Source organism: Artemia franciscana, chromosome 17 (assembly GCF_032884065.1).
Source record: "Artemia franciscana chromosome 17, ASM3288406v1, whole genome shotgun sequence".
NCBI classification, from domain to species: Eukaryota; Metazoa; Arthropoda; class Branchiopoda; order Anostraca; family Artemiidae; genus Artemia; species Artemia franciscana.
The window spans coordinates 42,166,812-42,193,189 of NC_088879.1; the positions used below are offsets into that span (position 1 = coordinate 42,166,812).

A 26,378-nucleotide genomic window follows, 5' to 3' on the forward strand; every position below is an offset into this window, starting at 1 on the left:
CTTAGCGTCAATAGAAGATCTCAATGAATCCTTTGGAAGTAGTTCTTGGGGCGTAAATTGGCTCCGTCGTGCATCATCAGCAGATATTCTTAGTCAATCACAGGCTAGTGTCTCCTCGGACCGAGAATCGCAAGATGGCGTTGAATCGCGTAAAGATGGTGACTACGGTAAGAAATGTGATCTATTATGCTGCAACACTTCGAAAATACAGTGCGCAGGATTGTCCGGAATAATTATGGGAAAAAGGGCCGCAGATAAAATATTGTTACAATTTCAACAGTGCATCCTGACAAGGGGGTATATATACGGAGATCTAGGGTAAAGGGGTGTCATATCTTCATACTATAAATCAAATATCTTGAAATAATAAACCCAAGACGAGCCATATGGAAAGCCTAGTCGTCCGATCATCTTGATATTACTCGTGTCTTTCTAGAAGTTGATGACGCTACTGGTGATCTTTGTTGACCGTCCTAGGTTGTCTTTCGTTTCTTTTTCGGTGTCAGGTAGATCCCTAAAGGTCTCTTTTACCGCCAAAAAAGTCCCTAAAGTCCCTAAATTTGATTTTGATTGAACTGCGATAGGTTTATTTTTGGCAAGATTTTAATAATTGTTTCTGTTGATGCTTTTCAAAACAGGAGAAGAAATTGACGATCAACAACTTGTTGACCAGTAAATTTTTTTATATTATTTATAAATAATATAATTAGAGTCTTAATCATTAAATAAATAATTAAATTGACCAGCAATTTTTTTTGATATTATTGAAAAAAACTCGAGAAAAACAAAACTGGAGAGTCTCAATCATTTGCAAGCTGCTTTATTGTCATCTAAAAACATCAGTTCCTTGCTTCAGTTCTCCTTCTTTTTTTATTCGTAAATCTAAACGTATTTATCTTAAGGTATACATCTAAATCAGTAATAATGAATGAATAAAGAAATGTGATAAAGAGATATAAGTATATCCGTATAAAACTATAACAAATATGAAAATAGCAAATAAATTAAACTTCTATTTATCTTCTAAAGTTCTCTGAATCATATTAAATTTCTTCTCGTTACTTTTCTTTTAATTTCAAAACCTTCAAGTTTTGTTTTTACTTAATAATTAGAGAGTATTTCCAATTCTGGGTCATATTTTTACAAATACAATATTGGTCGTAAGAGGCGTAATCGGGCAGAACCGATTTTTGATCGCGATAGCAATATTCGGCAACGATACATTTTGGTGGCGACAAAGGCACAGTAATTATTCGGCCTGAAATTTTTTTTGGCAGAATCAGCAATATTTCCCAGAACAGATTTCGATTGTATCAGCAGTATAGGACAGAAAATTTGTTCGGTGGCAACAGCAATATTTGGTCAGAACAGATTTTGGTCGCAACAGTAGTACTCAGACACAGTAGATTTTCGGTCGCAATAGCATTATTTGGCGAGAAAGATTTTTGGTGGGAATAGTAGTATCCTGCCAGAGCAGGTTTATGGTGACAGTAGCAACGTTGGGCAGAGCCGATTTTTCGTCGCCATACCAATTTTCGGCTAGAATATATTGTAGGTGGAAACAACAATATTCGGCCGGGACAGGTTTTGGGCAAATAGACAATACTTGCGCGTCCCAAGGCAGTGGATATGGGAAAGTCCCCCAGATATGGGAATCCATTCGAATAACTAATAAGAAGGTGTGGACCAAGGGGGGGGGGGACCAGTTCCTGGGGGTCCTTAAATATGTCTGGGTCCCCTAACTGCGGGGCTGAAACACAGTTAAGAAAGAACCTGGGCTCTTTCAATATTATGTGCTGGGCCTACTGGCACGTGGATGTGTCCCGACATAATCAAACGATGAAAGAAGATGCTGCATTTCGGTAATTTCTGACAAATCCTATAGAGGATAACTATGCTGCAGAAGAGAAAAACTCTATCCTCGCTCAGAAGACCCCATTATATCCTGGTACTTCAAACGTGAGGACTTTGGCAAAACCTGGGAAATTAGAACTAATGTTCAAAGAACTTGAAATATACAGATGGGACCTCATAGGGTTGTCAGAAACCCACCTACCCGGCTCAGGAGAACATCGATTCAGCCGTAGCACACTATCATACTCCGGCAGATGCGATGAAAGAGCGTCGGGTTTCTTTTGTCACGTAAAGCCAAATCCGCACTCATAGCCGCAAAACCAGTCTCATGATCATTCGGCTACGAGCGAAAGCACATAATATTTCCGTCATCCAAGTGTACGCCCCGGACTCCTCAAAACCAGATGAAGAAGTTGAGATTTTTATCAACAACTTCAGGCTCTAGCTGACGAAGTCCCGTTGCAAGGTCTTCTAGTAGTAATGGGTGACTTTAGTTCTATTGTTGGGGAAACAACACAGTTAAACCACGATGTCTTAGGCATATTTGGGCTTGGAAAATGGAATACGCGGGGTGAGTGACTACTTGAGCTCTGCGAGGATAATGAATTCTTTGTTACGAACTCCAATGTTCAGGATATAGAAATAGAAAGAAAGCAACTTGGATATCCCCAGAAGGAAAAACAGCAAATATGATCGATTACTTCCTCATCTCCAAACGCTGGAAATCACCCGTAAAAAGTACCATAGTCTGCCTGGAGTAGATTTTGACTCAGATTATGTACTGGTAATGAGCACACTAACCAAACTTTGACCAAAGACTCTTTCTGCAGGGAAAAAGAAGATTCCAAGTTTCAGAATTGAAAAACTTAAAGGTCCATCCACACGTCTAGCTTTCATATAGACACTTGAGAAAAGTCTTAGTCCTGGACCCGAGTCATCTGGATCCCCTGTAACCTCTGACGCCTTGGATAAAGAAGTCAAGAAAAATCAACACCGCACTCCTGGAATCAGCCGAGGAGATTCTTGGTCATAAATCTAAAACTGTAACACCTTGGATCACAGATGAAATTTTCTCTGTGAGCAAAAAAACGGCGGGCTTGCAACAAGCAGGACCACGAAAGTAAAGACGTGTACAACAGGATTAAATGAAAAGTACAAAAAAAGGTAGGAGTAGTCCTCGGAAATTCTATGTGAGAGAAATGCGAGTCTTGCGAAAATGATAAAAAATCTAGAAATAGTCACAGAGCGTAAAAAACAGTCAAGGAACTCGCCACAAAAGCGTCAGCCGCTAACGTTAGTATTTTGGACAAGGATGGTAGGTCACGGGGCGATATTGAAGCCACTAAAGAAAGATTGAAAAATTGTTTAGAAGACAAATTGAATCTGCTTCCTACGTGCAACCGTACTGTACTATCAGGATTTCCCAAACTGGATTGCGATCCTAATCACTCACACCATTATTGAGTGAGGTGAAAGATGCCGTTTGCAGGCTTAAGAATAACAAAGCCCAAAGCCCTGATAGATACCTGCCGAACTACTTATGGTTGTTTCTACAGCGCTGGAGAATATACTTTTTAAAGTGGCTGTTGGTGTTTGGACAACAGGTCATTTTCTAAAAACATGGGCCAAAGCGGCAATCGTGCCGCTCCATAAGAAAGGTCCAAGAAACAACTGGGAATAGTCATTAGCCTCACCAGCCACCCAGCTAGAATTCTAACAAGGATTCTCCTAAATCAAATCAGAGCCATTACTGACTACATCATCAGTGATTATCAGACTGGTTTTCGCCATGGACGATCTACCTCAGATCAGATTTTTGTATTGAGACAACTTGGAGATAAGTAGAAAAAAATAAAATAAAAGGTAAAGGATGCGGCAATACACCCTTAAGGTCTGAACCGGCGGTGCTAATCTCCGTCTCAAGGCCCTTCAGCCAGGAAGTACAATGGGGGGAATGATGGCCAGCTCTCCTGTGCTTTTGCACACCCTTCCTGTTTACCTTCCTCAGATTTCTCCAGGTACCCATTTAGAGCTGGATCGACTCTAGCTGAGCTTACAGAATCACGCCACTGACCCCTGTCCTAAACCAAACAATTGAGCACACTAGGATTCGAACCCTCGCACTCTCGGACAAAGGATCCTAAATGTAAAGCACCAATCCACTGGGCTAGGACGGCTCTTTTGGGGAAAACTGTCTTAAGTTTGGTAAAGAAATCCAACTATTTATTGATTTCAAGCAGGCGTTTGATCTTGTATCGCGAAACTGCCTATGGCTCATTTTGGCACACTAAGGTGCGCCCAAAAACTTAATCAACACTATCCAGTATATGTATGATAGCTACTGCAGCTACCTCCAGACCCTAGAAGGGCAGACAGAAGGGTTTGAAACGACTTCGGGTGTGCTTCAAAGTTCCATACGTACTCCTCAACTATTCAAACTGTTCTATCACACTATCCTATCCCTACTAGAAAATAAAGTAGGCTTGAACATTAGCGGAGTCTCCGTAGGCACCCTAGCTTATGCTGACGACCTTGATATGCTTGCTGAAACTGTTAGCATTCGAAACAAAATGCATTCGCCGTATAGCTGGTATAACATACTTTGACAAAGTCTCTAACCAAGAACTTCGGGAACAGCTGAAACAAAAAGCAACAATACTCCAGAGAGTGTGCCTACAACAGCTCTGGGCCGCGTTCATCAGACGGAGAAGTCGAGACTGCAAAAGTTATTTTCGAAGCTAAAGTACACGCCAGTCGCCGCCCCGGTAGATCAAGGAAGGGATGTGCCGGTGCCGAGTTCCAATTGCGGTTGTTGGGTTGTATTTATTACTCCATATTTAGTAGCTTCTTCTATGTTGAGGTGCCTACTATGTTCAAGTGCTGGGCTGCAATCTTGTGTTGTGTTGCGCTAAGTTTTTGAATTGTCTTGCTTGAGCTTTTCAGTTTTGGAATACCTATTTTGAGATTCAGAATGTGGTTAAGCTGTGATGGAGCCACCTCATAAGTATGTATGTAATGGATGAAATTATAAGTATCGGATTACTTGAGTAGAGGATTATCTGAACGCTCGTGGAGTATTACCTGAAGGTCCTCTTCTTAAGAACTGAATTTTAACGAAAGAGGAAAATAACTTTTAGATGCATGCTTCGTTACCATCCCGTCAAGTCTGAGGTTTTAATGACTTTCAATTGAATCTCGTATCCTTTGTACGAAAAGTAAAGACTCGTCTCCACTCTACTTCGTAAATTGTCATTATTGATTCACCAAGGGTGCTTTATAAAAAGATATCTTACCTCAAATTTGGATTGTCACGCGGCTCAAAGGATGAGGTAGGAAGTACTCTTTAATCCTTTAGTCTCCTCCTGGCAGCTTGCCAGTGGTAGTTTCAGGTTTTATGTGACATTTTTCGTAAAAAATAAGAATTTATGTGATGCTAAAGAAGTTCTATCAATTGGTTATATTTATTTTCTCGTATCATAAGATATTTAGAAGGTTCTCTTTTTACCAAAACTCGTGTTAATATTCGTTTTTCACTCTCGGAAATCGCCAAGAAATAGAGCCTTTGATCACAAAGGTGTTGATTCAGGGGCTAATACTGTTTTTCCTCCGACTCACCTAAACGTTCTCGTAACAAAAGCCCCTATGGGTCTTGGCATCTATTCACGGTTAAGTAGCGAGGTAAATCAAACACTATATGTTGTCAAGTTATCAAAATAGTGTATCGGCAGCATCTTAGTAATGGCTTGGGGGATTAAGTTGAAACTTTCAGGGAGGGGGCCAAGTGGACCTTGGACTTTGACTTAGAGGGGGGGAGGGGGGGGGGTTGATACCTAAAAAATAACTTCCTTCTACCAATCACTTAGCTTTAAAAATTGTCAAAATGGCTCATTTTTTTCGCCCAATGATGGTAAAAAGTATTAATTAGTTTAACCCTTTATTTTTATCTTATTATTTAATTGAATTCTTACAAAAGTTTGATTAATCACGCGAGTATCAAATGGAAAGAATTGTTCTTGAGGAATAAGCCGAAGTCAAATCGCATTTGATTAAGCCATGGTGGATTTTTTGCTGAATATTTAAGTACTTGATTGGTCGTAAAATGGACGTATTCTAGAATTTTGTTTTTATTTTAAACTTTGACCTCCCCATCCCTTCTCGTATAAAACTGTCTTCACTGGTAGAGTCCTGTAATATTTAGAAGAATATTATACTTTTCTAGTAGGAAAAACCAGCCTCTTCTTCCATGGAAATCCTCCGAAGAAAAACTCCTTCATGGAAGGTTTTCCCGCTTAAAATGATCACCCCTGGGAAATTATCCCCGTACAATTCCATCCTCGCTGCAAATTCCTCAGGGAAAATTTCTTGCTCACAATTCTGCTGGAAAGTTCTCCTTTGTATACTTTAATTTAAAAAAAAAACACTTATTTTTTTATCTAATTTCTGATTATTTTTCAATTCCTGCCGGAAATACATCCTAGGTGGAAAATTTTTCCTGCCCTCTCACCTCCAACGGAAATTTTCTTCTGCGGAAAATTTCCCCACCGAGAGTTATTCCTAGTGATAAATCCCCACGGATAACTTCTCCCGCGGAAAATCCCCCTCCGCAAAAAATCACCCAGAGAATTCTGACCCCACTGAAAAATTCCCCCCAGACAGTTCCCTTAGGAAATCTCAACATGTAAAATTGGGTTGCCAAAGAAAAAGTAAGACAAATTAAACCAATTTCGTACAGGAATTCGGGTAAATTCCCCCGTATAAAATTTCATCTTGAAAGCTTATACCGAGAAACTTCCCTCCCAATAGAAAATTCTCCCCATACAAATCCCACCCCCCACTAAAAAAAATGTATGTGTACTTCCCAATAGCAAATACTGTATGTACGTAATGGTAAAATTTATAACTTGCAGCTCTTTCTCAGGGGGGCTATGGGGGGGGGGGATCGTGTCACCCTAAAGGCATAATTATTGGACCTTTCAACGATAATGAACAAAATCTCAAAATTTTGATCGGCCAGCTTTGGGAGAAAATGGGTGTGGGAAGGGAGCTAGTTGCCTTCCGATCTTGGTCACTTAAAAAGGACACTAGAACTTGTAATTTGTTCTTAAATAAGCCCTCTCCCAATGTTCTAGGACCATTGGTTCGGCACGGTCACCCCTGGAAATAACAAAAAAAAACCTAGCGATAATGAAGGAACAAAAATAAACACGCATCCGTGATCTTTCTTCTGGCAAAAAAAAACACAAAATTCCATATTTTTGCTGATGGGAGCTTGAAACCTATACAGGCGGATGTGATTTTTAATAAGATTCCATGACTTCTCGGGAATGTTAACCTCCTTTTTTGACAAAAAGGCAAACTTTCTCAGGCTCGTAACTTTTCATGGGTAGTATTAAACTTGATGCTTCTAGTAAATTTGGAATCAGCATAAAAATTCAATTCTTTTAAAGCATCTATTGTTTTCAATATTCCTTTTTTAGAGTTTCGGTTACTATTGGGCCGAGTCGCTCCTTACAGCTGTTACCACGAACTGCTTGAAAAAAAATTCTGAAACACAAGTTTAAAAGATAAAGAGAACAGCCATATTACACCTTAAGATGAGCAGAAATGTATATATATATATATATATATATATATATATATATATATATATATATATATATGTGTGTGTGTGTGTGTGTGTGTGTGTGTGTGTGTGTGTGTGTGTGTGTGTGTGTGTGTGTGTGTGTGTGTGTGCGTGTGTGTGCGTGAATATGTATGTATATATATGTATACCCGTCCGAAAATTATATTTTGTTGTATTTGTAATACTTTGCCGTACCTCCGTTACTCACTTTGTGAAGCAAATTTAATTCTCAGGTGGGTTATCTACATCACTGTCTAGTCTACTTGATACAGCGCTTGGGCGCAATGAAACTCAAACCAGTGTTGATCCTGCCGACGTTGAAATTCATATTACGTCTGCTTCAAAGTGTCACAATTGTGGCAATGCTGTCTATGATGAAGACATTATAGCCGGCTGGTCTGCAGATGAGTCTAATTTAAATACTAGGTATGTCACATTTAGCTTTATTTCGTGTTTTTTTTTGTGCTAGCCTTTTTGGTAAATAATCACATCTCGGACGTCACCCTTTTCTGATATTAAATAAAGAAACAACAAGTTTTTCAACTTAAATTAAGGAGCAACCTTAAAACTTGAAACGAACAGAAATTATTACGTATGTTAGGAAGGTAGCCCCCTCCTCAATACCCCGCTGATTACGCTAAAGTTTTTTTTAGAATTTTTAAAAAAGCTTATTATTCTAATTGATCGGCCCTTTGCTTTCAAGAGCCATTCCTAAACATATGGAACAAAAAGTCAAACTTCTTCGTAAAGAGCGAGGTGCTGAGGAGGGGGTCTCATATACGTAATAACTACTGTTCGTTCCAAGTTTTAATATTGTTCCTTACTTTCAGTTGAAAATTTTGTTTATGTATTTAATTTCTGATCGTTTTTCAAATAATGCCGATAATTCCTCCTTGGGAAGTTTCTCCCACGTAAAATCCACTGGACAATTCTATTCTCGCAAAAAATTCCCCCTCGGAAGATTTCCCACGGAGAATTCCGGCTGGAAAATTCCCCTTAGCCTACTTTTATTTGAATTTTTTTAATTTTTTTTTTTATTAATTTTCTGATCATTTTTCAAATCTTTCAGGAAATCCTATACCTTCCATCAAGCCTTTTCCAGGAAATCCCTCTCCCCCTCAAATGTAAAATTTCTTCCGTCAGAAAAATTCCCCATGGAGAATTTCTGCCACGGAATGTCACTCGCCCCCCCCCCAACGTAAAAATCCCCTAAGTAGTTCCAACCGGACAGAAAATTTCCCCCGGAAAATCTGAAAAATGTAAAATTGAGTCGCTAAAGAGAAAGTAACTCAAACAAAAATAATTTCTTATAGGAGATCTGACAAATTTCTCCCGTGTAAAATTCCCTTGGAACACTCCCAGAAACTTCACTCCCCATGGGAAATTCTTCCCTTTGAAAATCCCCCTCCACACACACAAAAATATTTGTATGCTTCCGAATAACACATACTATATGTCAACAATGGGCAAATTTCATAGCTTACAGTCCTTTCCCCGGGGACTGTGTGGGGTTATTCCATCCCCAGAGCCATAGTTATTGGACCTTTCAACTATGTTGAACAAAATGACTATCTCATTTAATCGGATGACGTTAGGGTAAAAGGGGCATTGGAGAGTGGCTAGATGCCATCCAATCATTTTGGTTACTTAAAAAGGATACTAGAACTCCTAATTTCATGAATGAAAACTAACACCCAAAAAGAGTGATTTTCATTCTTCCTCTTCCCTCTGAGGTAAAAAAGAATGCATTTCACACGAAAAGTATGCAAGTTTGCAACCCTGCTCTCTTGTTAGTCTTCAGACACCAACTCACTTATCTGATCTCCACTCCCTGGAGAAACTGATACTACCTGTTCTATAACATGTTGCAGCTTCTAGGTTTGCCATTGGTTGGCTGCATTTAATTGACACCTATCAGTTATAAATAGTAGGTATTAAAGATTGCAGTACTGAGGGATATTTAAACCATCTTCCCATCTGTTTCTGTGGTTTGCTAGACGATCTATAGGGATTGTTAAACAAAGCATTTTTCGAGAATCGATTATTTACTCCACTGTTTTTGTATAACTGTTATAACTGTTTTTGTGCTTGCTATCACTACAATGAGTAGAGCAAATTCGTCGGAGTTGTCCAGACGCCAACTGTTTTTGGATTAATTTATAAAAATCATCCAATACTTGGCTATAAGTTTGTCACTTCGTGGATACCTAGTTTTGATCCTTTCCACAGGGAGACCCCAAATTTGAAGTTGGCAACCCCAAATTTCTTTTTGACCGCCTCGTACACTTAACAGTTTGGGTTTTTACTAATAGTGGGGTATTATGTTAGTAATCTCAGCCTATAACTTCAAGCAAAAATACTTTTGGGGTTGACGCTACAAAAGAAAATCAATTTTATAAAGAATGAAAACCACTAACATCCTAAAAAAAATTTGATTGTTGGAATGACTTTGGCCCTGAAGCCTACTGATTGAAGCCTGCATGGATTGTTTAGACGCTGAATGCAGCATGTTCTTCACATAAAGTAAAAAAAAAAATCTGGAAAAACAACAAGCAATCGACAGCTGCCAACTGATCATACAAGAATAAAAGTGTTTGTCACTAATAAATTTAAATCACTAACATTTACGTTTGTTAATTTTCCTATAATTTTAATATAAATAAGGCATTAATATATTTTATGCAGCTTGGTATCATAGCTTTGTTATAAAATTTAAGAAAAAACCAAAAAAAAAAAAAAAAAAAAAAAAAAAAAAATCAGACGAATTTCTAGCAATCATCCTTATCAGAAAAATTCAGATCATCAGAAATTCATAAAAATACAGAGTAATCTTGTGAAAAATTCAGACGAATTCTTGGAAACCATCCGTATCATCGTTATCGTTTTTCATCCTTACGCGTTTTGGAATTGTTTTCTAGACCTAATTTCTATAATTCAACTTTTTATAATATTTTGTTTGAGCATATTAGTTCTTTTTAATGCTAGGAAGCAGCTTTCGGCAATGCCCCTACTTTCTGCCTAACTAAATTATATTTCACTGAAAAAAAATCTATCAAAACTGAGTCTCAATCCTCTCTTTAAAATGGACAAATTGTGAAGATTACAGGTTCGTAGACCTTGGTATATTGCCTGCTTACTAGCACAAAAGAAGATTTATATACTAAAAATAACATCCTAAAAAGTTGAATTATACAAAGCGGATATGTAGACAATGGAAAGTGAAAATTATGAAACGTTGTATATATAAATATGAAAAGAGTAATATTACCTTTAAAAATCGCTGAAAGCAGAGCTCCTGGTAGAATTTCGTATTGGGAATTCTCCTTAAGCAGGCCTGTACGCGGGGGGTCTCTAGTGTTTTTTATCTTATTTATTTAGTATTATTATTATTATTGTATTTATTTATTATATTATTAGTACTTTTTATTTTTTAGACTTTCCATCTTTACCGAACGTTTTTTGATCCCCTCTAATTTCCTGCTACCAATGGTCACTACTAGTAACCAATATGGTAGTCACTGTTACCAATAGTCCCTGTAGTCTAGCTGTAGCCCGTGGTTTCTGTTGCCACGATTATTGAAATTATGTTTAGACAATTACGTAGGGTGAGAGACAAGGCTACGGGTGCTTCTGATGTGAGGTTGAATTTTCAGAGTGAAGTTTTGTTATTTTTTGAGTGGAGATAGTTCGAATGTTTGTTTGGTTAGAGGGGCGGATTCCCGGTGTTTCGAGCCTTTTTGTAAGTTGTTAGATTGGAGTTTATTTTTGGGGTGTAGGACGTAGGAAAGGAAAAAGAAGAGAGACAATTATTTCTTTCTTTTTTGTTATTTGTTTTACTTTTGGAAGAAAAATTAAAATCATTGTTGGATTTGATATTGATTTAGTTCTATTTATATAATGGGATCCTAGACAGCTTTTTACTTCCCGAGTGATAGGATTCCTGTTGTCTTTATGTGTTAAATTGTATTTATTTTGTTTGTATCAAAACGGTTGAGGCCTATATTTATTGCTTTTTGAAGCATTTACTTCTAGAAAATCTTCTTTCCAGGTGTCCTTACTGTTACACGAATATTGTAGCGTCTCTGTCCATACAAATTCAGGACTGGCGACATCTAAGAAGAGGTCGGTCCACTGGAGGTAGTTCAACTAGTTTAATTGATAAGAAGGATAGAAGGAGGCGAAATTCCAACCAATCAGGTAAGTTGTTTTCTAAGCTCAAATTAATTTGGCTGGAATCGGATATCATAGAAGACATCCATTTTATTATCAGGATTTTCTCTGTCTCCTTTCTTATAAATTTGTTTTTCTCTTTTGCAGAACTTTATATATATAGTTTATATATAGTTCAATGATAAAAGGATAAAGCTAAATCTAAGCTATCGAATGATATAAAATTTGTTTCTTTCGTTGAAGCATGAAGACAAAGAAAAAGGATTGAAAATTTTAATTATGTCGCTACTATCCAGTTGGCTGAAAAAAAAAGTATTGCCAAAAACGAGAAAGAAAATAAATAAAAAAAGAGAGATGGGTAGTTATAACTACGCTAACAAACAGTATAAAAAATTGTTTGTTTTTTTTTTCGTTGAAAAAATGAACACTGGCTTAAAAAAAAATCAAAATCCAGCAAAACAAAAAAAAAGCAAAAATAAACAGACAAAACAGATAGATATAGCCAAATCTAAGCTTTGGAATAATAACGAAATTATCTTCTTTCGTTTAAACATTAAGACGGTATATGGATAAACAGATGGATAAAACTAAATGTAAGCTGTCAAAAGATATAATTTTTATTTTTCGTTGAAAAATGAAGACGGTACGCCGGCTAAAAAAAGCAAAAAATCACCAAAAAAATAGATGGGTATGGCTAAACCTAAACTATAGAATGATATCGAAATCATTTCCGTTTGTCGAAACGCCAAGACAGTACTCTAGATGAAAAAAAGGAAAAAATCCAAAAATAGAAAAATAAACAAATCTTAAATGCCTTGATTTCAGCCTTTTCGATTCTGTTAATTTAATTAAAATTTCGTCTAATATTTTGCATTGCATTACCGAGTCTGACTTAGTTAAATTCATTAAAAATTCAAAAGTTCCCTATTGTAAAATACGACTCATTTTATTCCCTGGATCCTTGGTGAATCGGATGCATTCTCAACAGTATTTTTTTTTACAATTTGATTGTGTTTTCCAAAATTTTATAGATTAATTCAATTTATTCTGATTTTTTCTAACTTATTTCTTAAGTACTTGCCCCGGCTCTTAAGTTTCTTAAGTTTCTTAGTTTCTTAAGTACTCTCTTGTTTTGAACTATAGAACATGTCGGTACTATCAAAACTTAAAGAGTAAGACCTAATCTACTTCAATTTTAGGGTGTCGAACCTGGTTCTGGTAGAAAAAAAAACTTCCACAAATCTTGTAGATTAATTCAGTATATTCTGATTTTTGTAACTTATTTCTTAAATATTCCATAAGTAATAAAGTAATTAAGTAGTTTCTTAAGTACTCTCTTGTTTTGAACTATAGAAACTGTCGGTTCTATCAAAACTTAAAGAATAGACCTAATCCACTTCAATTTCAAGTTGTCGAATCTGGTCTGGTAGAAGAAAAAACGCAGCCAAAGGAGCCGAAATCTAGGATATTCGGATTTATTAGCGCATATTTGGCTCGTTTCTTTTCGTTTGTTTACTAAATGAGTCGTGTATTTTCCTAGGTCTGACTAATTTTGAACACCGATTCTTGGGTCTCTTAGTATTAGATTCCTTTTCGGATCAGAGTTGAAAAGTTTGTTTCTCTAGTTGGCGAAACTGTTGAAAAGAAATACAAGTTTTATAATTATGCAGTAATTTTATGCATTACCGGAACTCTTGATTTATGTATTTATCTAAATAGCTAAATCGAATTTATCGTATTTATCTAAATACCGAAAATCTTCTAGGAATGCTTCGAAGGAAGTTCATAATTAGACCTGTCAGCCAAATTTCCCGCAACGACGTCAGTCGATAGTGTTTACTCGATATTGATTTTGCTCGGCCGTCATTCGTGAGGCTTCAGCTTGATACTTACCACGGTTTTAGACTTGCTTTTTTAGTTTTCTAATTTTGAGTAATCTTAGGCACCGATTTTGGGGGCCACCAACATTGGGCTAATTTATTTTCCGGGTCAGAATTGAAGAATTACTTCCCCTGACTGACGGAATTGTATTTAAAGTAAATGAAACTTTCCGAATGTACACTGATAAAAACACACTATCGAATACCAGAGTAATTTTATGCATTACTGGAACTCTTGATTTATGTATTTGTCTAAATAGCTATTTGTTTTCGACAAGAAAATCTTCTTGGAATGCTTCGAAGGAAGATTTCAAATAGACATATCAGCCGAATTTCCCGCAACAACTCGATATCAATAGTGTTCGTTCGATATCGATTTTGCTCAACCGTCATTCGTGAGATTTCAGCTTAGTTTCAAGTTTTACACTTATTTTTTTTTCATTGTATACATAAAGTAGTTTATGAGTAATTTTGAGTAAGGCATCAATCTCTGGGGCCACCAACATTCGGCTAATCTTTTTCCGGATCAGAATTTAAGAATTACTTCCCTGGCCGATGAAATTGTATTTAAAATAAATAAAACTTCCCAATTGCACACTGATAAAAATATACTATCGAACTCTTTTACAAAAATCTTTTTACAAAATTTTTTTTTTTTTTTTTTACAAAATCGCAACTGAAGAAATGAAGATCAAAGATTGGGTTTTTATAAAGCCGACAAAAATGCTGGATGACCAAAGCAAAAATTTTGGGACGGCTACCGCCTTCCTTCTTCGGCGTTGTCACGGAAATTATAAGAAAATGCCAAAATATGGACGAACAAAGCAAAAATTTTGGGACAACTGCCGCCTTCCTTCTTCTGTGTTGTCACAGAAATTATAAGAAAATGTCAAAAATCTGGAAGAACAAGGCAAAAATTTTGGGATGACTAACGCCTTCCTTCTTCGGCGTTTTTACAGAAATTGTAAGAAAATTCACAAGCAAAAATTTTGGGACGACTACCGTCGTCCTTCTTCGGGGTTGTCATAGAAATTATAAGAAAATGCTAAAAATGTTGACGAACGAAGCAAATATTTTGGGACGACTACCGCCTGCCCTCTTCAATTGTCACAGAAATTATAAGAAAATTCCAAAAATGTGGACGAACAAAGCAAAAATTTTGGGACGACTACAGCCTTCCTTCTTTTGTGTTGTCACAGAAATTACAAGAAAATGCCAAAATGTGGACGAGACGACTCGGATAAAACCAAACTGACAAAACGAAACAACACGGAAAGCCAATAGAAAAAAGAAATTAAAGCCAAAATTGAAAGAATTAAAAAACCAAGCACTACGGAAAGTCAACAAAAATAACAAACAAATAAAATTCAAAATTAACAAAATTGTACACTTTAAAAACCCGATTTCAAGAGCGAGCTAATTACCAATATATACGAATAACAAGTTCAAAACTCTAATTCCATACTACTGAATGACTTATTAAGGAAAATTCTTTTAATTCTTCAAGCGAATGAACGTAATTTAGCTACTTAAGGAAGCTACGACCTTCTGTCTACGACTATTCTGTCTATTTTAATCAGTGCTTCTTGTGTGCAAGCTCTTTTGGATCTGAGGGGTGAGCGACCCGTCTCATTTTGTGGTTTTGAAATAGGGTTTATATAGGTTTTAGATACAGGGTTTATCTCAGGGACGAATAGACTATCAGCTTTTCGTTTAATAAAATTAAAATGCAAATGACTATTTCTTATTTCACCAGTATCTCTGTTCAGAGGTGTTTCTATTCCCAGCTATTGCTATTTCCAGTATCAGCATTTCTTCAATTTCTTTTGGTTGAGGCAGGCCAACTTTGTTCTACGGAATTAACCCTTTCTATATATGCATGAATAATAGCTACTTATTGTTAGCAGGGTAGCTACTAGGAAGACTTCTAATGAAACTTTCTGTTAGACATATCGACTGAATTTCAAATAAACACGTTTTTTGGTCGGTTGTACTCGACATTAATTGTCTTTTGACATCGTTCGGTCGACCTTCTTCGGTCAGATTTTAGTTTAATGCTGATCCATCCATTTTACCACCGTTTCGTGTTTTTTTTTTTTTTTTTTTTTTTTTTTTTTTTTTTTTTTTTTTTTTTTTTTTTTTTTTTTTTTTTTTTTTTTTTTTTTTATCTACAAAAAGTAATTTCTGAGTTCTCCTAAATTTTTAATAATTTTAGGCACAGACTCCCTGGGTCAACATTATTCTGTTTATTTCCTTTCTGGCTCAGAGTTAAAAAAAATTACTTCCCCGACCAGGGAGACTGTTGAAAGTAAAACCAAATTTCCCGTTTATGCAGTGATAAAATATTTACTCTTTTTTTTATGTGTAAAGACTATCTAAAATAAAGACTTTTTTTTAGAGGGAAATTTTCTAGGAAAGTCGAGCTTCAGATAACGACATTACTTGGTCGTTTTCACTCGATATCATTCTTCGAATGACATCGATATCGATATCCATTCATTTAATTATTTTTTTTTAATATTTGCTTAAAGCATCCAATGAGTTTGCATGAATTTTTTAATAATCTTAAGCACTGATTCCTGGAGCTACCAATTTTGGTTCATTTTCTTTCCGGACTGTCTGAGCTTTTTTTTATGTGCGTGGGCTATCCAAAATAAAGACCTGTTTTTTAGAGGGAAATCTTCTCGGGGAATCGATGTTCAAATAACTACGTCGCTGGGTCATTTTCATTCCACATCAGTCTTTGGTTGATATCGATTTTGCTCGACAATATTAATCAGATTTTAAGTTAATACTGATACTTCGACTTAATGGAAGTTACAGAGTTATGTGTTTTTTTTTCGAATATATTCATTAAGCAATTACTGAGCTTCCCTGTATTTTTAATAACCTTAAGCCCCGGTTCCTGCGGCCACCTACATTCGGTTCATTTTCTTTTCGGATCAGAATTGAAAAATATGTTTCCCGAGTCCGTGAATCTGTGTTTAAAGTACATAAAACTTTATGCAGTAATGCAGTTTATGCAGTTATAAAAATTCAATATCTGGGTTGTTTAAGCGTGTATGCTATCTGAAATAAAGATCTGTTTTTGGAAAGGAAACCATCTAGCAAAGCCGAACTTTAAACAACGATGTCGCTTCGTCGTTTTCCTTCGACATCAATCTTCGCGTGAAAGCAAATTTGCTCGAGCGTCCTCGGTCAGAACTTAGCTTAATACTGATATTCTATCACAGTTCTTCAGGTATGAAGAACTGTACATGTACATCAGGCAACCAGTAATTTTTTCTAATTTCTAATCATGTACATCAGGCAACCAGTAAATTTTTCTAATTTCCAATTTCTGAATAGGCACCGATTCTGGTTTCTGTAGTGTAGTATCCATATTTTTCTAATTTATGAATGATTTCTAATTTCTGAATAGGCACCGATTCTGGTTTCTGTAGTGAAGAGAACACATTTTTCTACTTTCTGAACAAATTCTTATTTCTTTCTGAATAGGCACCGATTCTGGTTTCCGTAGTGTAGAGAACACATTTTTCTAATTTCTGAATAATTACTGATTTTTAATTTCTGAATAGGCACCGATTCTGGTTTCTGTAGTGTAGAAAACACAGCAAAAGGCCATCGTCGCTGCGATAGTGAAGGGGCCAAAAGTATATGTTCCGACTCGTCTTTAGCAAGGAGACCCAGGAGTATAAGTGACTGTTTAGACCGACTCGTTGAACAAGTACCTGACCGAGAGGAACAGGTAATGAATTTCCAAATAATTAGAAATGGTGAACAAATAAATGTTCAAAGGGGGATAAATCCATTTATTTAGACAGTGAAAAAACAGGTGCAAAAGTCTAGATATTTCGATCGCTTCTACAACGACCGTCATCAGTAGAAATACTAAAATAATAAAATTGAACTAACATTTGTACACAATATATTTACTAGCAATATAGTAATAACAATAATAATAATAATAATAATAATAAAAAAACAAAAAAAAAACTGTATAACAGAAAGGCAGAGAACTAGGTCAAAGCGACTCTCAGAAGTTAAATCCTAAAAATGTAGGTATTAGATATAAAATCGGGCTATATAAAAATAAGATTTAAAGACCGCGACGATCATTTGGTAAATTATTAGTAGGGTGCATAAAAATACATCAAAAGACAAGATTAATTTCAGTTTTTTTTCGTTTCCTGCACTGAAAAACATTTTAATGTTAAAGCTGATTCTAAACATGCATGTATAGATAATAAATATGCATCAATGCTACTAAATATTTGTCGCTACTAAATATATATCGTTATGTTTCGTAAGTCAAAAGACAAGATTAATTTCAGCTTTTTTTCGTTTCCTGCACTGAAAAAGATTTTAATGGTAAAGCCGATTCTAAACATGCATGCATAGATAATAAATATGCATCATTGTTACTAAATATTTATCGTTGCTAAATGTGTATCGTTGTTTCGACTTACCAACTAGATGAACTGTGAATAGACAAATCTGTAAGGGATTAAAAATCGCATTCATACCTGCCGCATAAAAAAAGAAAGTATATATATATACATATATATATATATATATATATATATAAATATATATATATATATATATATATATATATATATATATATATATATATATATATATATATATATATATATATATATATATATATATATATATATATATATATATATATATATATATATATATATATATATATATATATATATATATATATATATATATATATATATATATATATATATATATATATATATATATATATATATATATATATATATATATATATATATATATATATATATATATATATATATATATATATATATATATATATATATATATATATACAAAAAGAATAAACCAATCAACTGGTCCTTTAAAATAATAACAGAAAATAGAGTAAGTCCTTCTGAACCATTTCGCGAAAGTTTGAAGACAAGTTATAGTATGACATAATCTAGCGTACGTCGCCTGAACGCTAGGATCCTAAATGAATAATCTGATTGATTTCTTATTTTCCTTCTTTTTTTTATTAAGTGACGAACACGCAATCGAATCTAGCCTAGACCCTCAATCTTCTTTCTTCTTTCAAAATTCTTTCAAGTCTTACAATATCTTTCAATTCAAGAATATATTCTTTCAATCTTCCCATAGATAACTTCGAAGATCACACTGCCTTTCCATGGCGAAAGTAAAACAGTTCAAAATAGGGATGAAACCTTTTTATTGACAGTGAACAGATATAAAATTTAACTGGATATTTCGAACACATATACAGTGTTCATCATCAGCAGTAAAATTTTGCGTGAGTTTTACTGCTGATGATGAACACTGTATATGTGTTCGAAATATCCAGTTAAATTTTATATCTGTTCACTGTCAATAAAAAGGTTTCATCCCTATTTTGAACTGGTTTACTTTCTTCAATCTTCCCTATATTTTTCTTTTCATTCTCCTGTTTTTTGGGAGTTTAAACCAACGTATCTTGCTCGCGGAAATGAACTTCTGTGTACGCGTCTATCTGCATGTTAATACCATCTGCCATCTACATGTACTGCCATCTACATACTACCATCTGCATGTTAATGTCGTCAATGCCCTTGTTTGAAGCTACCTTGTTTTTCTTTGTGATATCTAAACTGATGAATGCATTATTTTTGTAGACTCCACGCCTGCATCAACCAATAACAGTTCCATTCATAAGTCCGTTAGTTGTTCGACGTGAACTGGAGTATGTCCTCAGGCACGAGGGAGACGACACATTATCTAGTCCTGGTTTTGTTGATGAGCATGGCGTTATTTATTGGAACATGGTAAATTTTGCTTGGTTCTTATTTGGGGCATGCGAATGTGTTACCTGAGAGACATAAGACAGAAATTCCATTGTATTGATTGAGCATTCTTATTGTATTATCCTCTCTCTCTCTCTCTCTCTTCCCTTCTCCCTCCCCTCCTTACCTCCTTTACTTGCTCTCGTTTTTATCCCCTTTTGGTCTCCAAATGTCTAGGAAAGAATACGTAGGAAATTGTAGATTCTGCTAACAAATGTCTTAGGTAGGCTATTCTGTCTCTGCGAAATTAGAGCTTTAGATATTCTAACAAATAAATTACGTATCAAAATTATACAGTAATTCAACAATTTCAATAGATTTATGGTCATAATTATCTGGACTTTCTATCAAAACCTAGCTCCTTTTATTAATGATTTTTGTATAATGCCCTGACATATTTACGTTGGTTCCCAGAGTTCAATCGACTGATATCTGGGGCATTTCTCATAATTAGAGTGGAGGGGAATTTTCTAGCGCTTTTTTACCTTAATTTTGTCTCACTTTTTATAGATCTGGTATTTTGAGCGAGTCGGCCTACAATCTCACATGCCCAAACTCTGTCTGGGTTCGAAGGTATTTTGTGTTGAGTCTGGTGATTCGGACAGTGAAGACGAAAGGCGGCAGTCAACAGTCAGTGTCCACTGCAAGTGGGACAACTTGAGGATACATGAAGAAGTATGTTCATACTTGTCATATATTGACTCTTTTAAGATAAAGATTGTCCTACATAGAGTGTAGATTAAAACGCTTGAGATCTGAAAGTTCGGTAATTTTGTGGTAATTTTTGCCAACTCGGCGGCAGACAACTTGCGAATACATGAAGAAGTATGTTCCTACTTGCCATATATTGACTCGTTTAAAATAAAGATTGTACTATATAGAGTGTAGATTAAAACGCTTGAGGTCTGAGAGTTCGGTAATTTTGTGGCAATGTTTGGCAACTCGGCGGCAGACAACTTGCGAATACATAAAGAAGTATGTTCATACTTGCCATATATTGAATTGTTTAAAATAAAGGTTGTACTACATAGAGTGTAGATTAAAACGCTTGAGATCTGGGAATTCGGTAATTTTGTGGCAATATTTGCCAACTCGGCGGCAGACCATTCGCGAATACATAAAGAAGTATGTTCATACTTGTCATATATTGACTCTTTTAAGATAAAGATTGTACTACATAGAGTGTAGATTAGAATACTTGAGATCTGAGAGCTCGGCAATTTTGTGGGAATGTTTGCCAACTCAGCAGCAGACAACTCGTAAATACATGAAGAAATATGTTTATACCTGCCATGTATTGGCTCATCTAAAATAAAGGTTGGGCTACATAGATTATAAATTCAAACTATGATATATGTAAAAAAAAGAAGAAGGAATGAAACTGTTAGCTTCTGTTAATACCTCGATCACGTTTAATGATGATGTTTTTATTCATGATCCGTCTATCAGCATGTATTTCCATCTTGGAGTATTAGTACTTGTGAAGTCAAGATAAGCTGCATGACAAGATTGGTAGCGTAAACAAAAACCACCGGTAACAGCTATTACTTAAAGTACCAAGGACAGTGAAAATAAAATCTGATTCTTTGGTTTGTTAAGTGCAAACTTAACAAACCTTAAAACTTAACATATATATAACATAAACTTATCATATATATAACTTAACTTATATATAACAAACCTTATATATAACATAACTTTATATATAACTTATATATAACAAACCTTATATATAACATATATATGTTAGAGGAATAAACCAGGAATTCAATTTTTAGCGAAAAGACCTTAGTATGTACCTCTACAGTTTTCTAGTAGTAATGGGTGGCAAAAAAAGAAGAAAATGTGCGTGAAAAATCAGCAAAAAATAATGGCACTAAACAACTGAAGAGGTTATTACTCTTCAGTTGTTACTTTAGTAACATCATTTTTTTTTTAGTGTAAAAAAAGAAAAAAAAATACTTATTGGTTTCACGTATTTATTTCCAGGGTTTAATATGTTACTTTAGTTACTTTAGTAACATCATTTTTCTTTTCAATGGAAAAAAAAGAAAAAAAGTTTTACTTCTTAGTTTCACGTATTTATTTCCAGGGTTTAATGTGTTACTTTAGTTACTTTAGTAACATCATTTTTTTTTTCAATGGAAAAAAGAAAAAAAGTTTTACTTATTAGTTTCACTTGTTTATTTCCAGGGTTGAACGTGTTATTTTAGTTACTTTAGTAACATCATTTTTTTCAATGGAAAAAAAGAAAAAAAGTTTTACTTATTAGTTTTACTTAATTATTTTCAGGGTTTAACATGTTACTTTAGTTACTTTAGTAACATCGTTTCTTTTTCAATGGAAAAAAAGAAAAAAAAGTTTTACTTATTAGGTTTACGTATTTGTTTCCAGGGTTTAACGTTGCAACACTGAGGAAAATGTCGTACAGCCTCAAAAACGTCATGATTTTGAAACAACCAAAAAAATATTTAAACATTGTGGTATTCAGGTATAAATAGACCTAAGATAGATTCGAGGGGGGGGGGGGGGGGTTAAAAAAGGTGTTCTTTTATGTCTTTGTTGCTTTGAGGTGAGGAGAGGGGAGGGGGTTAGTATTGATGAGCGATGGAGAGTAAATTTGATGCAATTTTTTCTTTTGTATTTTCATTTACCTGTTATTATTTTTAATTCAGTTGGATTTAATTAATTATTTTATTTTAAAGGTTAGTACTTATGTGGATTTTCACGCGACCGCAAACTCTCTTAGGTTTTTCTTTGCTATTTTTGTTTATTTATTTGTGAATTTCAAAAACAAACATTTGGACTTTTTGTAACTTTATCAGTGATGTTTTCACATTATATTGCAATTGCGACAACATATCAATTTAAGGCCACTTCTCGTGTTGGAAAGAATTCATTTCATTGGATCATAAAGACTACTGTGTAAGGAAGAGGTTTGTTTTGGGAAGAAGAATTGTGAAGGGACACAACCAAGTGGCATATACGTTAGTCATGCAGTCAGTATCCCAACAAGAAAACAAATTTAGAAGGAAGAAATGTAGGATTTTTCTATGGATAAAGTTAAATAATAGAGTTTATGATACATATCTTTTCATATATTTTCATATCTGTTACATACGTGTCTTTAAAATGCTTTTTAGGCTGAAGGATGTATTAAATTGAATTAAGGAGTTGAAATTTGTGTGTACGAAAAGCAGTGTTTTACGATATCCGCTGGCACTAACAGGAACCATGAAATATTATTTGTGGTTTATTAGTCTTTGTTGTAATTAATTTTTTCGTCCTATAGAACGTCTGTCCATTATACCAACTGTGGAAACGCTGTAACATTCCATTGGTGTCAACTGACCAAATAGATGAGGAATTCATTGAAAAGAAACAGTGAGTAGAAGCCCTTGCTACTCTAGACTTTGCTTCTCATTAAAAATAAAAATAAAAAATGCTTCTCATTAAAAATAGCCACATGCCCTTGCTACTCTAGACTTTGATATCCCATTAAAAATAGCCACATGCCTGCACACTGAGGGAAGAACTTTTTCACTCTGAAATTACCCGGAAGACTCCCATCCGTCCCCTCCTATCAATATTAACCTCATTATGCCCTTCTGCGTAAGGCTATAAAACGTGACGTGCGCTTTTAAGTTTTAAGCATAAGGATATGCATATATACCAGTATGTACGTACATATAGGAGGTGTATACATATAAACAGGATGTAATGAAATCTGGAGAGTATGTTGAAATTGTCATATTTTTGCAAAAATATCTAGTTAGTTTTAAGTTCTACATCCTTACCTATCGATTTACCCCTAAATTTTGTATCTAACAATTTTCGACTTATAAAATAATCACCGAAAATCTTTTGCTGTGTTGTTTTAAAGGAAGATTAGTAGGGACAATATACGATCTGTTCAGAGTGTTAGAATAGGTTTGAAAATAAATGTTAAGAAGAGTAAGTGTCTAAGGCTAGGAATAAGTGAAGATGAAAAGGTGACGTTGGGTAACGAAAAGGTTGAACAGGTGGACAGCTTCACTTACCTTGGTAGTATTATTGTTAAAGACGGTGGGAGCAGCTCAGGTGTTTTTTTTTTTTTTACAGTTAAATTTTTTTTAGAAGAATAGGAAGATAAGTCTGGAAACCAAGATTAGAATATTGGAAGCTACAGTTATGACAGTGGTAAAATATGACTCTGAAGCATGTGCCCTCCGAAAAGCAGCTGAAGATTTGCTAGATGTTTTCCGGAGAAATTGCCTACGGATTGTTCTGGGTACCCAGCCTACTGGCCGCATTTCAAACAGTAGACTGTACGAAAAGTATGGCTCAATCCCGCTTTCTACGGCTATAATGAGAGAAAGGATGAGATGGCTAGGGAAAGTTCTGTAGATGAAGGATTACAAATTACCAAAGACTATTCTTTTCGGTCAACCGTCTAGGGCTAAATGGAAAGCAGATCGTTCTTGGCTGGGGATGTCATAAAGAAAGGTTTAAAGGAAATGAGAACTTCCTTGGAAAGTGTAAAGAGGGAAGCTTTAAACCGATTAGGATGGAGGAGGAGCATGGGTAGTTGTGTTGGCCTCAGGTGGCTTGGTGCTGAGGGGAGTTATTAGTAGTAGTAGTAGTAAATACACTCACAAAAACACTCATTTATATCTTCTCCATCTACATTATATATCTAGAGGAATCCCTTGACGAAGTGAGGACACCTCTGCGTGTTTTTGGCCGGCTGGTTTTTTTATTCTTGTAAATCCGATAAAATTTTGCGATGGGCATCTGATGGGCAAATAATTTAAGGCAATATGCTCATACGTATGGAAATATCAAATTTGACCTTTAGACGTAGCAGCGATGACACATTAACATGCAAGTATTATAAAGCTTACATAGTTTGTTTTAATCAAGGGAGTTAATTAATTACGTAACAATAATCATGTGCACGTGTTAATCAGTTTTGATTTTCCGAACTTTACATATAGCTACCTTCAAGGCCATATCTAGAGGGGGGAGGGGTGGTACCGGTCTACCCCCTGTCCGAAATTTCTGTCTGACTTGTAAAAAAGTTACAAAAATGCATATAAACAAATTTTTTTTTATTCTGCAAAGTTTCTCGTTACCGAACAAAAATAACCCCTTGAAACAAATATTCTGGATACGGCCTTGGCTACCTTGAAATATGCCTTTCAGGAACCAATCTGAGCATCTGGTATTTAATAAAGTTCTTGAAACATTCTTAAATCAACTTTAATTGAAATCAAAAGCTGTTCAAAGTTAAGAGTCAATCAATACTTTGACGCAAAAACTAACTGCTGTAATGACAAATTCTTACATTATTTCATTAAGTGTAGCTGTGATTAATGGATTTTTTTTTCTGTTTAATACTTGGATTTGTTATTAATTGAATTTTCCCTTGTTTTACTGTTGTTTTTTTTTTTCTGAGGTCGCTTTTCGACATCGAAGTCGTTGAGATCTCTTCTATGGACATTGACCGCTCATCGTTTTTGGCCTTTAAGGCTAGTGTTAATATTATTTCATTACTTCTTCATTTTTCTCATGCAATTCATATTTTTGCTTTTAGCTAGTGCTTTTTTCTTTCTTTTTGAATACATAAAAAAAAAAAATCTAAAGAAAATACAAATCCATTTGGCTCGTGGGAAGTGCAAATGCTCGAGCTGCCTGTTCCCAGCAATTTATGGCCTACAGGCTGGCCGGTACGAATACCGGCCATACTCTTCTTGCTCGCTCTAGCTCTCACATTCGTCCTTTTTTGTGTCTTTCTTTGTTTTGAACAATTTGCGTAAATGTGCCATCTATATGTTCTAAATTTTGGGAGAAATGAAAATACATTGAAGCTCACTGTTGTACAGATTCTTGATTTTGCCGTCATTTGAAAAAGAATCATAGATCATTGTGAAAATGAACTAGGAAATACTTGGAAAGTCCAATTGATATTGGTTTTAGTAAAATTGAATATCATTCAATGTACTTCGAGTCTTTTATAAGAATAGTATTCATATTATTGTACTACAATGGCTGCTCGTAGCCTAATATTATTATTATATAATTATAATAATTATATTTATTATATTATTATTATTTTCTAACTAGCTGTTGGGGTGGCGCTTCGCGCCCCCCAAGCCCCCCCCCCCCCGCGCGCGTAAGTCGTTACGCGCCATATTTGTTACGCGCCATTGTTGTTCCTTCGCTGTCCCATTGTCTGTGCATATAAATAGATTGTCAGGTTTACTGACTCTTGAACCTGCAACATATAATTGTCCATGGGAAAAACAATCCGTATTCAGATCTATACCTCATTATTCTAATGATGTGTCCCTGTGTCCCGGTCGTCATTTATATTCCCTGTGTCCTGGTCGTCATTTGTGTCCCGGTATCCCAGTTTGTAATTTCTCTTTGAGTGTCCCGGTCGTCATTTATATTCCCTGTGCCCCGGTCGTCATTTGTGTCCCGGTCTGTAATTTCTATTCGAACAATCCCTGTGTCCCGGTCGTCATTTATATAACCCGCCTGTGCCCCCGGCGTCTCCGTTGTAGTTGTGTCCCTATGTCCCGGTCGTCATTTATATTCCCTGTGTCCCGGTCGTCATTTGTGTCCCGGTGTCCCGGTATGTAATTTCATCAGTCTACAAACATGACGTCAGTCGACAAACAACTTCATGACGCATGAATCCTTATAATGACATCAGTCGACAATCATGACGTCAGTTGTCACACAAACATGACGTCACTCGACAGACACACACACAGACAACTTATTTATATATATATATATATATATATATATATATATATATATATATATATATATATATATATAGATAGATAATTATTATTTTCGAATTTTAGAGCACAACAAAATGTGATCCTTGTTAAAAATTAGCTTAAATTTCAAAGGCGTTTGAGAGCTATAAAGTATTTATAACTCTTAGAGTATTTATAAGAGGGTATTTATAAAGGTCTATTATGAAAATTTTCACAAAGA

The 26,378-nt window shown here is 35.2% G+C and overlaps 1 protein-coding gene across 1 annotated transcript in view; it reads left to right on the forward strand.

The window, feature by feature from the left end:
• Positions 1 to 26,378, forward strand: part of LOC136038257 (DENN domain-containing protein Crag-like) — a gene marked incomplete at its 5' end in the record, with an annotated part of 35,736 nt that continues 9,358 nt past the window's right edge. Inside the window, 7 exon segments of the mRNA XM_065721374.1 lie at positions 1 to 167; positions 7,711 to 7,903; positions 11,526 to 11,674; positions 17,106 to 17,275; positions 19,215 to 19,364; positions 19,893 to 20,057; positions 22,675 to 22,766. Coding sequence (XP_065577446.1) covers positions 1 to 167; positions 7,711 to 7,903; positions 11,526 to 11,674; positions 17,106 to 17,275; positions 19,215 to 19,364; positions 19,893 to 20,057; positions 22,675 to 22,766 — 1,086 coding nt within the window.